We start from the raw sequence: 17,388 nt of genomic DNA on the forward strand, positions 1-17,388 counted from the left end.
GAGCTGATTTTTGGACAATTCGACTGCAACCCAGAACAGACTGCTAACTCAACAGGAACTATCAAAAACATCCCAATAGAAGTTTAAAGTCACAACATTTTATTAACCAAACAGATTATTGGAGAAACTACTCTGCAGATTAATGAACAGTGAAACTAAATTCCTTCAATGCAGCTTAACGAGGCTAGCAGTTGAGATATAATATTTAAAAAAAGGAATAGCAAGGCTATTAGAAATCCATGGTTGAAACACAGCATAGTAAAACATTTCTTCATAGTTCAGAAACCATTACAAACATCAACTGAATTGGAGAAACAGCATCTCTGTGGCCTTGTGTTGGCATAGTGTGAACGCTGGTTAGAACATACAAAACTGTTGTAATAATAAAGCTTTATTTATACAGCACTTTTTATACAGCACTTTTCATACAGCACTTTTCATACAGCACGTGCAGCTCAAAGTGCTTTGCAAAATGGCGACACATCACAAGTTAAAAATAAACAACAAGAAAGTCCCCTCAGATGTTAAGACCTTTACAGATACATGCAGCAAAATATAACATTTTAACAGGTTAAGATACACAAGGAGGTAAAAGGTATGACAATACCAAATGAAATACAGTAAAAAAAAAATATGATTTATCTCGGAAAGATAAGACAGAAGACAGGTGAATAGATTCAACAATATAAAACCCTATAAAATAAAGTGAACATATAGGTACAACAGTAATAAAAACGTCATAATTCTAATAAAGGTTAAACGATTAAAATATAAAGAAACCAACGTTAACATAAATGTTGCTATTGAAACTGTTAAATAACTAATATAAGATAAAACCCTTCCTATATCATAAATAAAACAATATAAAAGTAGGTAAATAATAAAGACTAAAAGACCATTTAAAGTGGGGGGTTGCTAATAAAAAGCTAATCTAAAGAGATGTGTCTTTAGCTGGCGTTTAAAAATGTCCACTGAGCCTCTCTGATATTTCCTGGTGTTCCACAGTTTGGGAGCGTTGTGGATAAAAGCCTAACCCATTTTATTTTGGGGAATTTAGGGATATTTAAAAAGCTGAGGAGGACCTCAGGGCTTGTCCAGGTTACATAAAACAAGACTGACTATGAATTGAAGTCTGTTAGTCAGAACTCTCATAGTTGTTCAAAACCATGCAGTGTGGATGCGCTCATGGACTTTAAGGTGAATACTTTGAGAAAACGTTTTGCCACACTGTTACGCCCCTCTCTAGGGGTAGGGAGAAACAACATACACCAGTGTGCAATTGGTAATTATTATACGTATTTATTTATAAGTAATAGTGGTAACAAAATAATAACGGCGTGCAGCCTAGCACAAACAAAGTGCCATATACCGGTCGCAACAACCAACAAAAGGAGAACTCCAAAAGAGAGTCTTACAGGTTATACAAATATTGAATACTACACAAAAGGAACACAAAACCCTCACTTTTAACGTGGCATTAGTAACTGAAAGACTGTAGCTAATTATCGACAAACGCTAACAGCTAAGTTACTCTGGATACTATTTGCACAAGTACACTGCATTACCTAACTAAACACAGAAGCTCTAATTTAACACGCTGTTAAACAGTATAGCTTTCACACAGAAGTCACTAAATCATCACAAGTATAACAAGAGGCTAGAGGCGTCTGTCCCACATCACAGAGCCTCCCGAGTGATAATTGTCCCCAGGCTTTGTAGTCATCTCCGGAAGGTGTGCGCTGGGATTGCACGGGGATTGGAGAGCGTCGGGCCCGGCGTGCTCCAATCAGTGTCTTCGGAGTAGGACCAGGAGATGACAGCCAATGACGTTGGGGCAACCACACAGCTCATTTACATATCACACACACACAGCTGCAAACAATCCCAGACAGGTTAACGAGCAGACAGAAACAGCAGCCGTAACACACACTCTTAAAACCACTAAGGTTTCTCTCCTGTGTGAACACGGTGATGGATTGTGAGTTCACTTGATGTCCTGAACGTTTTTCCCACACTCTTCCTAGCTGTACGTTTTTTCTCCAGTGGGAATACATTGATGTGATTTGAGACGACCCGATCTGGTGAATGTTTTCCCACACTCTTCACAGCTGTACGGTTTCTCTCCTGTGTGACCACGCTGATGTGTTTTGAGAGCACTTGACGTAGTGAACGTTTTCCCACACTCTTCACACCAATACGGTTTTTCTCCAGTATGAATTCGTTGATGCGTTTGAAAATTACCTGATGTCGTGAATGTTTTCCCACACTCTTCACAGCTGTACGGTTTTTCTCCAGTATGAATACGATGATGTGTTTTGAAAGCATCTGATCTAGTGAACGTTTTCCCACACTCTTCACAGCTGTATGGTTTTATTCCCGTGTGAACACACTGATGTGTTTTTAGATGATCTGATCTAGTGAAAGTTTTCCCACACTCTTCACAGCTGTACGTTTTTTCTCCAGTGTGAATACGTTGATGTGATTTGAGTTCACTTGATTGAGTGAAAGTTTGCCCACAATCTTCACAGCTGTACGGTGTTTCTCCAGTATGAATACGTTGATGTGTTTGAAAATTACCTGATGTCGTGAATGTTTCCCCACACTCTTCACAGCTGTACGGTTTCTCTCCAGTGTGAATACGATGATGTGATTTGAGATGACCTGATTGAGCGAAAGTTTGCCCACACTCTTCACAGCTGTACGTTTTCTCTCCAGTGTGAATACGTTGATGTGTTTTGATGTGTTTTGAGATCACCAGATCTAGTGAATGTTTTCCTACACTCTTCACAGCTGTACATTTTTTCTCCAGTATGAATAAGCAGGTGGCGCTTTAAATGTCCAGATGTTGTAAAGGATTTGTCACATTGCTGACAGCTGTGAAGTCTCTCTCTTCCTTTCGGTTTCTAGAACAGACGGACAGAGAAAGAGAGAAAGTAAATCTAAAAAGCATAAATACATATACAGTTAACACAATAAAAACTCACTTAATATAAACCTTGAGTTAACAAAATGCTACTTTTACTAACTGTTTGTGTTTATTATATTTGTATTATATTTGATACAGTAATACAGCAACATTCTAACCACAGTATATACCAGAGGTGGGGGACTCGAGTCACATGACTTGACTCGAGTCACATGACTTGACTCGAGTCGCATATTTTTTTTACTTGAGACTTGCTTGACTAACTTTGATAAAAGACTCAACTTTAAATATTTGTTTTGGTATTGTACGAAGCCCCTAAAGGGCAATGAAAAAAAAAAGCATGAGAAAGTTACCGGTGCGCCAAGTAGGAAGTGGAACGCACAGGAGACAGACGTTTCATTGCAGAATGTTATGTTTATGTGGGGAAATAGCAATGCATACATTATTTGAGATATATTTCGAACTCGGACTTCCTTTTAGCGACATTTCGGCCAGGGGTGTAGAGCTATTTGTTTAAGCACCAGATCGGCAAAACAGGAGAGTCTGTGAACCAGTCTGCCTTGATCTATGAATTAATGTCCGTACCTCCTTCACTTCATGAAATCTCTGCAGCACCAGGAGGCAGTAACGTGTAACTCAGCAGAATCTGAGAAGAGCAGCACCAGCTGCAAAGAGCTGTGCCTTTTACTGTTTACTTCACTGTGTTTACCTTCATTAGAACAGCTAAAGAGCAACCGCAGGCTGCTACGTTTTAAAATCACACGATAAATACATTTTTGAAGCTTGTAAAGGGAAGATGACAAGCACCTCTCACTCGCGCTCTGCTCTTCCGCAGCACCACTCCCCCTACCTCCGGCTGAAATTATGAATGTAAGGTAGGGCTGTGCGATTATGGCAAAAATCATAATCACGATTATTTGGGTCAATAATTGATATCACGATTATTAAATACGATTATTCATTGACTTTGAAAAAATCAATTTATTGAACTTTAAAACAAATACAAATAATAATTTGAACAGTATCTTTTTAACTGTTGATTACCCTGAACGTATAATTCAACTGAAAAACCAATACAAAAATAAATGATACATTTAAATAAATAATATCAAAATAATAAATACCAATAAACAAGATCAACAAATATTTTGGAGCGCACTTCCACAAGCTACTAAACATATATATAAATATGATAAATACAAATTAATTAGACTAAAATTAATTAGATCAAATATGTTGCAGTGCACTGTCACAACCTAGCAAAGCAAAATAATTGTTTTTTTTCGATTATGTTGTTTTTGTAATTGTGGCAGGCCAAAATCGTAATTGCGATTAAAATACGATTAATTGCACAGCCCTAATGTAAGGCGTATAGTAATCATAGATAACACGGCAGGGTCCGTTACAGTTTGTTTTCATCTGATTTCAAATAAACAAAGTCTTGGCTTTCAGAATATTTAACTTGTTTCGGCAAATTCAGATGATAAATACAACTTTGAAGCTTGTAACGGCATAAATAGAAGCGGAGAATGGAGTAACTTGACGTCACAGCAGGCATAACAACAGCCGGTGTTTCTCGTGAGTGTTTTCCCCGGGAAACAAACGCAAAAATACACAAACACACACACACTCGCGAGCTTCCCCCAGACCAGTAATCCAAACTAAAATATTTTCCCTCCGTACTACTTTGATCATTTGCTCCGCTAATAATCAATCCGATCGATGGATTCCAGAGAAGAGGAAACTTTGAAGGCCTTTTTCTCAAAATGATGACTGTAACAGTCATTATATAATGTGACATAATTTGCTTAATATTTGGAGTACAAAAACAATCATGATATCATTAGAAAGCTAGGAATCTCCTCTTTCCAACAGTGTATACAACTCAAAATGTGTCTTCGGGTCAATGCGACTGATTTCTATAGAGCAGGTCACATATATAGTTTGTGCATGTTTATATCCGTTCTAACACTTATCGATATGGAGAAAATGTGTAATCACATTGAAATTGTTTTTTTAATAATGTAAACACACGCCAAAAAATAACCATTAACCTGTTAAGCCCGGGCAACAACAGCGTCTGAGGGCTTCATACATTTAAGAAACTATGAATGTGTCATACCCACTTAACGAGAAGAACACTCAGCTAACTGACGATATGAAACATTTACCGAAACAAAACACAAGTCTAACACCGAGTCTCTAAATTAGCACTAAGCGAAAGAGTGCTAACTCACTTAGCACATAACTCACGGTAGAAATATTTTATACTTCATCGGATCTGCACAAAGGGTTAGGGCTGAATATAATATGAAAGCTGAGATTCCACAGATTCCAATGGTATAAGTATCATCACTGTGCGATCAGAACTCACGGCAGCGAAGGCCAACACCCAACTTCCCTTTACGTGGCCAAAACGGCAAATACGTCTTACCTTTGCTGTTTTCTGATCAAAAGTTGTGTTCAATGGCATTACAATGCATATAACCGCTGCTGAAGGTTAATCCAATGTTTCTGTGTCACTTTGAAATTATTACTGATAATCCATCATCATATTTATGTCAATAACCGGAGTTTTCATATAGAGTGTATGCGAGCGTAACCCAGCTTCCGGTTTTGGGCATGCTGGCTGCGCATCACTCATTCACCAATGGAAATGTTTAGATGGATTTAGGAACCCCCTCTCGATTATATTGGCTCTAATGGTTAAAAAGGTGTCAATCATCAAAATCGACCAATGGGTTCCAGAGATATGGCAAATACACCCAAATGACCCCAGAGGTGGGTTTCTTTTCTAAACCTCTCTAAAAGGGTCAAATTTCACTTGTTTTGCATCAATCTTGATACAGGGTACTTATTATATGTTATAGTTTGGATTCCTAAAGCTTTTAGTCTACTATCCCATCATTCAAGGGTGGTTTTCACTATAAGTAATGTTGTTTTTTTGGACGGACACTATAATTTACATTTTTTTACTATGTTCAATCTGAATTTACTTTAAAATAAAAACATCTATATTGATTCTGACTTTTCTACATCCGACTCACAGGTTTATCATTGCTTTGAGAAAAAAGATTATTAATTTTCCCCTTTTAGAAGTGAAGAAATCTGAAAAACAGGCTCAGGGCTTAACAGGTTAACAATAAACAAATGTCAAGTAAACTGAAACTGCCCTCTATTCTTTATGTTGTGCAGGCCCATCATTACTGCATTATTAATGCCACTGTGCCAGTCCTCCAGAGATATTTTGCAGACGAGGACCCCCGCCCTGACTTTCGGCTGGGCAGGGAGGCCACCCAGCAGCTCCTAGTGGCGCTGAAGACGGAGAGGCAACACGGATGGGGGCCAACTCTGGAGACCCTGGTGTTTCTGTTTTGGGTTGCAGTGGCTCCGCTTACAGAGTGGTCTCCCGTGTCTTCGATGTGTATCTGCCGTCCGTCCACAGGATGGTGGATGAGGTGGTGGCCTTCTTGCCCCAGTTTGTCCGTCTCCCGCGCGTGGAGGTGGTTGGTGATGGTTTTGCCCGGTTGGCTCACCACCAAGCCTTTCGCAAGGCAGCTGGGGTAATTGACAGCTGCCACATCCGAATCAAATGCCCTGGGGCCTCATTTATAGCAGCTTGCGTAGGATTGACGTGGGAAGGTTGCTTACGTAGTACAAAGCAAAAAAATAGGTGCAGAAATGTTCCGATTCACAAAACATTGCGTACCGGCGAGGGAAGTGCGTACGGTACTTCCTACGCCTGTTTCCCTTTATAAATCACAATCGACTCGTAACGCCCATATTTGCCTATAAATAGTCAAAGAAACGCCCATTCATTCATTCATTCTGACTGACTGCATGAAGAAGATCGCAGGAAATTACGACAGCACAGCTAAAAAAGACATCTCACACCGTGTCAGATTTTGGTTATTGTGGGGAGGTCGAGATAAATCATATTGTTTGGTGGATGCAGTTTGAACCAGAGTAGCAGCATGGAGGTCGGATCGTCACCAAAATAAATAAATAAGTGGTCCGAAAAAAGTTAATGACAAAAAAAATACACATAACCTTCCTCAGGCAGTGTGTTTGTCCCGGGGACAGGAGACCCCCCCTTGATGAGAAACTGTAAGAAATGATCGGGGAATCCCTCCGGAGTGGAGTCATGACGACTGGATCTGAATTATTTTGTTGTATTTGGTGGTTTGTGTTCCAGCTGTCGATCAGCAACTATATATCCATAATCCACCAGTTAAAGGAAATACAACTAATGTGTTGTGTTATATTAGCTGTACAATTTACCACATATGGTGTTCTTAGTTTCCATACCTCCTGTGTTTTACGAGTGACTTATCAAGTCTTGGCAAACGGCATAAAACACGATTAAACGTGATAGTATATGAAACCATGCTCGTATCTACAACCTATAGAAATGCAAAACGGCGTTAGTTTAGACGTTATTCTGTCCTCCTGCTTACCGCATCATTTATGAGAAAACATTTCATAACATTAACACAACATATTCGAGGTGGTTTCAAATAACATATCCGTATTTATTTATTTCTCCAAGTTATGTTTTTGTGTGCACTGAGGAGTCTCAAACAGGCGTTTGTTTAATCATTTTAAGATTGGCTTTAATCAATGTTTGAAAATGAATTCTTCATATTTGATAAATGAGAGGTAACATTTTATTTATGGTATTATTTCCACATATTTCTCTCCATTCTTCCTTCTGCCAACGGTGTCGCAGTTTCTCGTCTCTCCCGTTTGTGTGCTTAGTGCGTACGCATGGGTTAGAGTTTGCGTGGAGGACAGCACATTTTCCGGTCAAGTTAGTATTTTATAAATCGCAAACATTGCGTAGAAACTGGCGTACGCCATTTTTTCAGCGTATATCCCTTTATAAATGAGGCCCCAGGTGTCCCTGATGGTCATGACCACTTCAACAGGAAGCTGTTCCATTCAGTTGTGTTGCAGGGCGTCTGTGACCATCAGGGACACTTTGTGGACATTTGTGTGGGTTACCCAGGATCCTTGCTTGATGCACGGATCCTTAAGAACAGCTCCATCTACGCTAGGGGTACTTACCCTCCACCAGGGTATTTCATCCTAGCTGATGGTGGCTACCCATGTCTATAGGTACCCTTGGCCCTTATCACACCATATAAGAGGCCAGTGAGAGGCATGGCAGAACAACGGTTTAATTACCATCACTCCAGGGGTCGCTCAATCATTGAGCGGGCCTTTGGGGTGATGAAAACCCGCTTCAGGTGCATCTTCTTAGAAGCACTTGAAGTACATCATGAGTTTGTCCTCAAGGTAATGAATCATTCTAATGTTTCTGTAGCAAATTAGTTAATTGAAATCCTAATATCCTTATCCTGCTATACTAAGACTGTCTTAATGCCTAACAATTGCATAGTCACATAAAATACTATGCCTCACACTTTGTTTTGTCCTTTTTCTGCTCTGCCTTGTGCACAGGTTGTGACAGCCTGTGCAATTTTACACAATATATGTGTCGGGTTGGGGACGACCAACCTCCAGAAGATGCCGCCCTGGAGGAGGACAACCAGCCACCTACTGCGCATGAAGGTGGTGGGGAAAGTGAGAGTGGAGCAGCATGGCGGCCACCACCTCATCCACCACCCTTGTGAACGAGGTGTCCGCACTTGCTGTTGCTCCACTGGACCATGACTATTTTGCACAGGTAAAGAACATTGCTCAAATCCCATGTCACAATCTGCTTATGTACTTGAGTAACTGTATTTTGTAAAATGATCATCTCTCCAGGACTGAACCACTAAACTAACATAAAACGTTCTCCTGTTTGCAGCCTTGAAAAAGTTCTGGAGGATAAACTATGAAGGTAGATATGGTGCAAAATGCGAGAGCGTGTAAAACCTGATGTGAGCACTTGCAGAAAAGATATCTGAGCTTGTGTGCATACATTTACACTTGAATAAAATATCCACGTATCTGTGAACCACATTTGAAGTCACAGAAGAAAAAAAAAGGTTTGTAGTTGTAGAAAAAAAATGAACTTAGTGATGAAATGTTCACTTGCAGAAAAATATATATTTTTTAAATATATTTTCCATTACAACTGCAACTTGGTTATTACAACCTCTCAAATCAGTCATTACAACTTCACGAATCTGCTCTGTGGCAGTATAAATCGACGAATCTGCGGCCTTGACTTTTGCTACACTTCTTGCGATGAATGTGTCGCAAAAGTAATTTTCACCTGTAGATGTGGGGGGAGGGAGGGGGGTTGGAGCGGAGGGGCGGAGCTATCAGAACGACGAGGCTCGGGTCAGTCACAGTCACAGCCATAGTCAGGTCGAACCGGATGACTGCGGGGCTAACGGTCCGTGTCTTCATGCTTATATCGGACTATTGTGACTCGCTCTGCGGTTAAAACAGACGGTGCATGAATGCGGTTTTGCGGTAAGTGAAATTCGAGTACTTATTTATGTGTTTATGATTTTAATCAGCTACGTAATGAATGTTAAGGCTTGGGTTAGCGTATAAGCGAGTGGTAGCTACATCTGTGCTAACGATGCTAATCGTAGCCTGCAAGTTAAAACCATAGACTGTATAAAGGTTAAAACGAAATAGACAAGTGTTAAGCGTTAAGTGGGATAATACTGTAGAACAAACGGCTTCTGTTTGAGGTTGATAAAATAAGGTCATCCTTGTAACTTAGAGAGATATTTTATTATGCAGGTAGTAACTGTATGCATCGCTAAGGTTAATTGAAATCCGCTATGCTGAACTATGTAGACAAGCTAATTATGAACTTGCTTTACTTTCACGGAACACATTTATGGTGATAACAAATGTAACAAACATATTTTCTACGCCACTGAACATACTTACATTTAAATGTCTACTGCCTGGATTCAGCCATTGTTCGCCAAAGATTTTGGAAATTCGTCCGTGCGCAAAGAATTGTGGGTAATTTAAGACCGCCGATGATCCACATGAGCAGCCTTGAAATTTCCTGCAACGAAGGACTCAGTCCTCGGTAGAATTCCAAGGATCCTGGACATTGGAGTCCTTCGGCGGGATTCGATGACATAGCATCCTTGAAATAGTGGCTCTGAAGGATCCTTCCTTGACATTGAGAAACACCCATTGACACACTGCCTGAGGAAGGTTATGTGTATTTTTTTTGGTCATTCACTTTTTTCGGACCACTTATTTATTTATTTTGGTGAGGATCCGACCTCCATGCTGCTACTCTGGTTCAAACTGCATCCACCAAACAATATGATTTGTCTCCACCTCCCCTAAAGAACCAAAATCTGACTCGGTGTGAAAAGTATTTTTTAGATGTTCTGTCCTCATTTCCTGCGATCTTCTTTTTGCAGTCAGTCTGAATGAATATTAATACGGGCGTTTATTTGACTATTTATAGGCAAATATGGGCGTTACGTGAAGCCCGCAGAAGCTGCGCCGCATTTCGAGTTGATTGTGATTGTCCCGGCGTAGGACGTGCGTGCGCAGTGTTTTATAAATCGGAATATTTGTGTGCGTATGTACTTGCTTTGTCCTACGTACGCCACCTTCCCACGTGAATCCTACGCAAAGTTTTATAAATGAGGCCCCTGAACAGAGAATATGAACTGCTATCTAATGGAGATTCAATAAAGTCAGACTGAAGCATCCTTTGTGCTCCAGTCAGTCCTCTCAGTAAATACAGAGCTGAATCCAGATCAAATGCACGCTGAAGGCTCTTTGAGCAGGTTGTCTCTCACTGATCCTGCTGTTATGTTAAATGTTTGTTGTTTGTTGTTCATTTATTGTGTCTTGATATTTGTTTATGTTGATGTTACACATGGAGCTGCTGTGATGCAAGTCACATTTCAGACTTGATCTGACCATTAAAGTTTTATCGTATCGTATACAACAACGTTCTAACCTATATCTAACCATATTGGGCATTCATATTGTATTTTATAAACAGGTTGTGATCTTTCATTTGGGGATAACAGTGATAGGAATATATTGTGATGAAGTGCACACTGACCTGAGCTCCAGGGGTCTCTTTGTTCTCCTCCATGCTGCTCTCAGAGCTCCTTCTCCGGCTGTGTCTCTGAAATAATCAAGAAGAAGATGGCAGTGTTGGAAATGAAAATGCAACGGTTGGAAGCTAACGTGGAAGTGAATGGACTAGGTTGGAATGACACCACTTTACCAGTGCAAAAGAATGGAAAAGGGCATGCTAACTTACAGCTAGCTAGCAGCTACAAGGTTTCCAAGGAACAGCAGGGCTGTGTACCGGGTAATAAATCTACAAGTGGTAGTCCTCCCTCGAACTCTCTGGGTGCAAGGCCGAAGAGTAAATAATTTCCATGGGATTTGGGAGAACGAATAACAGGCAGAGCCCAGCGCTCTGAAATCTGTAATGCGACCGGCTGGCCTGCATTGTTATCACCCAGGAAGAGCGCCTCTTCAACCCCTATTCATACTAGGAAGCAGCCGTGGACAGCTGCTAAAGGGAGAACTACAAACAATCCTCCTAAACCACCAAGTGTGCCAATCCAGAACAGATACGCTCCACTGACACAGAACCGGAGATCTCTTTCTGATGAGCTGGATAACCTGTCCTCTTCACACAGCAGGGTAAGGACCAATAGCTACTCCAAAAGTAAAAGGCTAGAGGGAAAGCTAACGACTAGGCCTGAAACTCTGATTGTGGGTGACTCTGCTGTAAGTGATGTCAAATTCATTCACTACTACTTACATTTAATATCTAACTCCTTCAGCCTACTTTCAGCTGCACAAACCATTCCACTATTAACTTACTCAGCTATTTCAGGACATTGAGGCTATACATGTTGTTTATACCTTTTTTAAACCTTTTCTTTTAAATATTAGGTTCAAGGTTACTTTACAGATGTGGATGTGTGATGTGAAATATAATCAAGTGTTAAATCAGACTCTAGTTCCACCTCGAGTAAATTCACAAGCTACCCTGCAGTATACAAAGTCATTCAAACTAGCTGCACCTTTACCAGCTTTGAGAACACTTTCATGATCAATCAAGACAACTCAAGACAACCGACAGACACAACAAAACAAATGTACAGCTACTACGTAGGTTCATAGCAGAGGTGAGAAGTAACTAAGTACATTTACTCAAGAACTTAAGATTCCAGTCTACGAGAATCTTAGGTTATATACGTGTTAGAGCCAGTATTTTTGTTTTCATAAGAAAGGCCACCTAATTGTGACGTCTGTAGTCAACACACTATAAAAGACTACAATTCCCACAGCGCCTGCTCCAACTTGTCATCTACTAATATCTCCCAGTAACTTGGACCAGCATGTATTTATTGAATCACCTTTGTTGTACAGCCTGTGCTGAAACACTGTTTTATATGCAGGCTTTTATACTGTTTAAAGCAGTTTTAATACTGTATTTATACTATATTGATACTGTTTTCATACCGTTTTAAACACTGTTTGAATACAGTTTTTAATACTATATTAATACTGTTTTTATACTGTTTTTACCCCTGGCAGAAGCAGCTAGATCGCATCAGCTCCGGTTAGCTCCAGTTAGCTCCCATTAGCTCCCGATAGCTCTTGTTAGCTCCCGGTGCTAACTCACCTGAACGAAGGTTGTTGTCCGGGATCCAGCCATCCCGGTGTCTTCCCCCGGTGTCCCGGTGTCTCCTGAGGCCGCTAAACCCTCCCGGTTCTCCGGCAAATCCTCCTGAGCTGCGGAGGCCATGATGTCTGATGTTGTGGTGCCTGCCGTAAATATACTAGGACTGTCGCAAAATGTGAGGTGGCGGAGTACACTTAGTGACCGCCAGAGGGAGCCAAATACCTTATTAATGATAATTCAAGGTTCAAGGTTCAAGGTTCTTTATTGTCAATCTGACATAGCTACAGAGTAATTATGCAGTTGAAAATCTTATGTCACAGGCTTCTCCAACAATGCAACATAATAACATAACATAATAACAATAAGAGCAAGAGCAATACAAAAATAATAATAGTTATAAAAATGAAATAAAGTTATGATGTGGAATAGTGCAGTATGAGTCTATATACAAGTTATTGGAATGATATATATATATTAGGTATTAGATACATACTACTGAGTAGCAGTTGAATGTTTGAAGTTGTTTCAACAGTTCAATTTTTTAACAGTCTCACTGCCCGCGGGAAGAAACTGTCTCCGAATCTTCTTGTCCTTGCCAGGATGCTGCGGTAACGTCTGCCAGACGGCAACAGAAAGAACAGTTTGTGGCTGGGGTGATGGGGGTCTTTGATAATCCGTAGTGATTTCTTCCTGAGCCGCTGGGAGTAAAGGTCCTCCATGGATGGCAGCTCCGTCCTGGTGATGTGCTGTGCAGTTTTCACCACCCTCTGTAAAGCCTTACGATCGAGGTCGGTGCAGCTGCCGTACCAGGCCGTCATGCTGCCAGTGAGGATACTCTCTATCGTGCACCTGTAGAAGTTGCAGAGTATCCTGGAGTCCATTTTGAACCTCCTCAACCTGCGGAGGAAGAAGAGCCGCTGTCGAGCTTTCTTGGTGATGGTGGTGGTGTGAAGAGACCATGTCAGGTCCTCAGTGATGTGGACCCCAAGGAACCTGAAGCTTTTGACTCTCTCCACCGTAGTCCCATTGATGGCGATGGGGGCGTGTCCCTCTCCCTGCTGCTTCCTGTAGTCCACAATCAGCTCCTTTGTTTTGCTGATGTTGAGATGGAGGTTGTTCTCCTGGCACCAAGATGTCAGGTTTTTGACCTCCTCTCTGTACGCCGTCTCGTCATCGTCTGTGATCTGGCCGATGACGGTCGTGTCATCAGCAAACTTCACGATGGTGTTGGAGCTGTGTGTGGCCACGCAGTCGTGGGTGAACAGGGAGTAGAGGAGAGGGCTGAGCACGCAGCCTTGAGGGGCACCGGTGTTTAGAATCAGGGTGGAGGATGTGATATTTCCCACCTGCACTGCCTGGGGTCTGCCCGTCAGGAAGTTCAGGATCCAGTCGCAGAGGGCGCTGTTGAGCCCGAGGTCTCTGAGCTTGATGGCCAGCTTGGAGGGCACAATGGTGTTGAATGCTGAACTGTAGTCAATGAACAGCATTCTCACATATGTGTTCCTGTTCTTCGGGTCCAGGTGTGAGAGGGCAGTGTGGAGGGTGAGGGCTATGGCGTCGTCTGTGGACCTGTTTGCTCTGTAGGCAAACTGCAGGGGGTCCAGAGAGTCAGGGAGGGAGGAGGTGATGAATAATTTGACTAACCGCTCAAAGCACTTCATTATGATGGAGGTGAGTGCTACTGGGCGGTAGTCGTTATAATTATTAATAATAATAATAATAATAATAATAACAATAGATTACATTTTTATAGCACCTTTCAAGGGACCCAAGGCTGCTTATATATTATTATTATTATTATTATTATTATTATTATTATTGTTATAAGTATTATTATTATTATTATTAATAATAATGTAATCATTCATTATTTTAATACTGTTAGTTTTTTCAGTACAGGGGGCAGTGAAATTGTGTTTAAAAGAAAAACTACAATCCCATAATGCATTGCGGTTGTCCGTTTCTATCTTCCGGTCCACAGAAGCTGTATATAACAATAGAGTGGCGAAGTCCCTCCCCTTCCGGTGGACCTCCATGGGACCTTATTTCGGAAAAATTATGTATGGAAGTCAATGGAGAGAGAAAGATTATCTTTCGATCCCGTTTGAATTGTGCCACGAATTACACATATGTTGTTTGTCAATTTAAAAGATAATTTTGCAAGTCAAAAAAAAAAAAATGTGTCGTAAAACTGTGAAGTAACACATTTGTTTGTGTGAAATGCTCAATGAACTACATCTGATCTCTGGTCAACAACACACGTCACCAAGATGGCCGTCACTACTGTCTTGTCAACACAAGAGACTACCCTCACTATCACTACAATGAAACACGTCCTGAAGAATGTCATGCAAAGCTGCCTGCCTGCCTTCCTTTGATTCTCTCTGAACTGCCTGGTCGTTTTAATGTTTAATGTCAACCATTTGTGCAGATAGCATGAAGTAGAGAAGATCGCTAGCGTTAGCATTTCTCCCCCGGGCTTAAATTGTGTATTATAGAATGATCACACCGGTGACAGTATTCTTCAAAGGGTTCACGAAATATGACTACTACTCTTACTGTTTAACATTGTGGGTTACTTAATGTTACTTCATGTTAAGGCTAATAAAAATGACACGGCTGTAATGCTAACTAACGTGCTAGTGTAATAGATATGACAAGTCATGGTTGATGACCTTCCGGGTCTGTCCAGCAGAGGGCGCTTGTTGTTTGCCACTGTTGCATAATACATTAGACTTGAAGCAAACGAACAACGTCTCTGTTTCCTTGTCTGATATTTTCCCCATATTAGGTGAGTTCATCCGTGATAAATGTTATATATGTAGACTGACTGTGTGTAATATTAATGTGAAAAGCACACTGTTGGTGTGATAGTTGTTGGAGGGTATTTTTGGAGGGTTTTTCTGGGTTCTGTAATTGTTGTAGCTGTGAATGCTAGCTTTTCTGGCGCCATTAGCTATGCTAGCGCCGCTAGCTATGATAGTGCAGTTTAGCTCCAAGAAGGGGATTTTGTGTGTTAATTTGGATATGTATGTTTGTAGTGTGCATTTAAAAAGGGACATTTTGTGTGTTAAATTGGATGTATGTTTGCAGTACGTGCATTGTTAGTTATTGTTTTATGTCAAGAATCTATGTTTTGTATTATACAGTGTGCTATGTGTACCATGTGGTTGGTTGCATAATACATTAGACTTGAAGCAAACGAACAACGTCTCTGTTTCCTTGTCTGATATTTTCCCCATATTAGGGGCTCAACATTTGGAAGCGCTGCTGGGAGGTGTGTGCGTTGTGGATCGGCTGCTGCAAGAGGTAGATGTCCCCAACGCCATCCTTCATCATTTACCCAGACATTGAGAGCAGGTGGGGAACCGGCTACAGTGAGATCCTGACAACCTGAGGAGGGAGTTCATGCAATCTGAGGTGTTGCTATATACCAGGAAAGCTGCTACCAACCCCACATACGGTTAAAAGGGACCACATCACACCGTTTAACCCATGCTCTAATGCAGAAATGGAGTCAGAGATGGAAAAATTACAGCTAGAAATAATCGGAAAATTGTGTGGGCTCCCCAGAGACACCTTGGTAGAGTTATGTGACTTTCTAATCATCGCAGGTCCAGAGTTTGAGTTTGTTACAGGCAGGAGTCGAACAGCTCTCATGACATTGATTTCAAATCACATACAGAGGGAAGAGCTTGATGAGCTTGAGGATAAGGGAATGTCTGAACTCCTTCATTTTCAAGACAAAATGTCAGAACTCCAAGCTGTTACAAGTGACACACAAGTAAGTGTACAGGAAAGATTTGCAAATGAGGAAAAGATTAAGAAGGATCAAGAGCGGGAAAAGATAATGAAAGAAATTGAAGCCTTGCAGCTGCAGTTAGCAAGTACAACAACAGAGAAAGAGAAGAAAGTGAACAAAGAAACAAACAATATGTCTTCTAGCAAGGACACAGCACAGAGCACAGCCATCAGCCATGCACACCCCCCATGGTTTAAGGAATTAAAAATATCTGGCCAAATTGGTGAACATGGACAAAAAGATAAGCTTACTTTTTCAAGTTTAGCTCGCCAAATTGAACATGGACTAAGTAAAGGGTTTCCAGAACCTGAGATTGTGGATGCAGTGATAAGAGCCATTTCTCCTGGCATGCAGCTCCGTAGTTATTTGGAGGGGAAAATTAACTTGACCTTACCAACATTGAGACGTATACTCCGTTCCCATTACCAGGAGAAGAGTGCAACCGACCTCTATAAGCAGCTCACCTCTGAGGTTCAGGGCATCAAGGAAACCCCACAGAACTTCCTTATCCGAGCTTTTGACCTGAGACAGAAGATTTTGTTTGCCTCCCAAGAAGCTGAGTCAGGTCTCAAATATGATCCATGCTTAGTGCAGAACATGTTCCTTCACACTGTGTTAACTGGTCTCCAGAGTGATAATGTAAAACGTGATCTCCAACCATACCTTGAGCAGACTGACATCTCTGATGAACTGTTACTAGAGCGGATGAATGCAGCTTGTGCCTGTGAGCAAGAGACGCAGAGTAAAAGAAAATTGTTAGGACAACAACGCCCTGTCATGATACATGCAGCTCAGTCCAATGATGCTCCTGTTGAAAAGATAGAAAAGCAGTGTGCTCAGAAAAACATAGATACAATTTCCCCTATGGTACTCTCCCAGCTTAAAGAGATAAGATCTGAGATGGCTCTACTGAAAGATCTTAGAGCAGAAGTGTCTCAAATCAGAGAGTCTATACAGCAACAGCCACCAGCACAAGGGCCAGATCCCACATCAGTTCAGCAATTTCCAGGTCAGCAGAGGCAGGGACTGCCACAGGGACATTGGTTCACTCCTGGTCCG

The 17,388-nt window shown here is 41.2% G+C and overlaps 1 protein-coding gene and 1 pseudogene across 2 annotated transcripts in view; both read right to left on the minus strand.

The window, feature by feature from the left end:
• LOC117492055 (zinc finger protein 239-like) overlaps positions 1-12,658 on the minus strand; it is a 69,332-nt gene extending 56,674 nt beyond the window's left edge. For both annotated transcript variants that reach the window (XM_034142198.1, XM_034142199.1), the window contains exons 1-2: positions 12,528-12,658; positions 10,941-11,006 (exon numbers count right to left, since the gene is read on the minus strand). In XM_034142198.1, coding sequence (XP_033998089.1) covers positions 10,941-11,006; positions 12,528-12,650 — 189 coding nt within the window. In that variant the 5' untranslated portion in view covers positions 12,651-12,658. The remainder of the gene's footprint in view (positions 1-10,940; positions 11,007-12,527) is intronic.
• Positions 77-3,326, minus strand: LOC117492052 (annotated as a pseudogene).
• Positions 12,659-17,388: the final 4,730 nt, after the last annotated feature.

The sequence above is a fragment of the Trematomus bernacchii genome, unplaced genomic scaffold, assembly GCF_902827165.1.
Source record: "Trematomus bernacchii unplaced genomic scaffold, fTreBer1.1, whole genome shotgun sequence".
Classification (NCBI taxonomy): domain Eukaryota; kingdom Metazoa; phylum Chordata; class Actinopteri; order Perciformes; family Nototheniidae; genus Trematomus; species Trematomus bernacchii.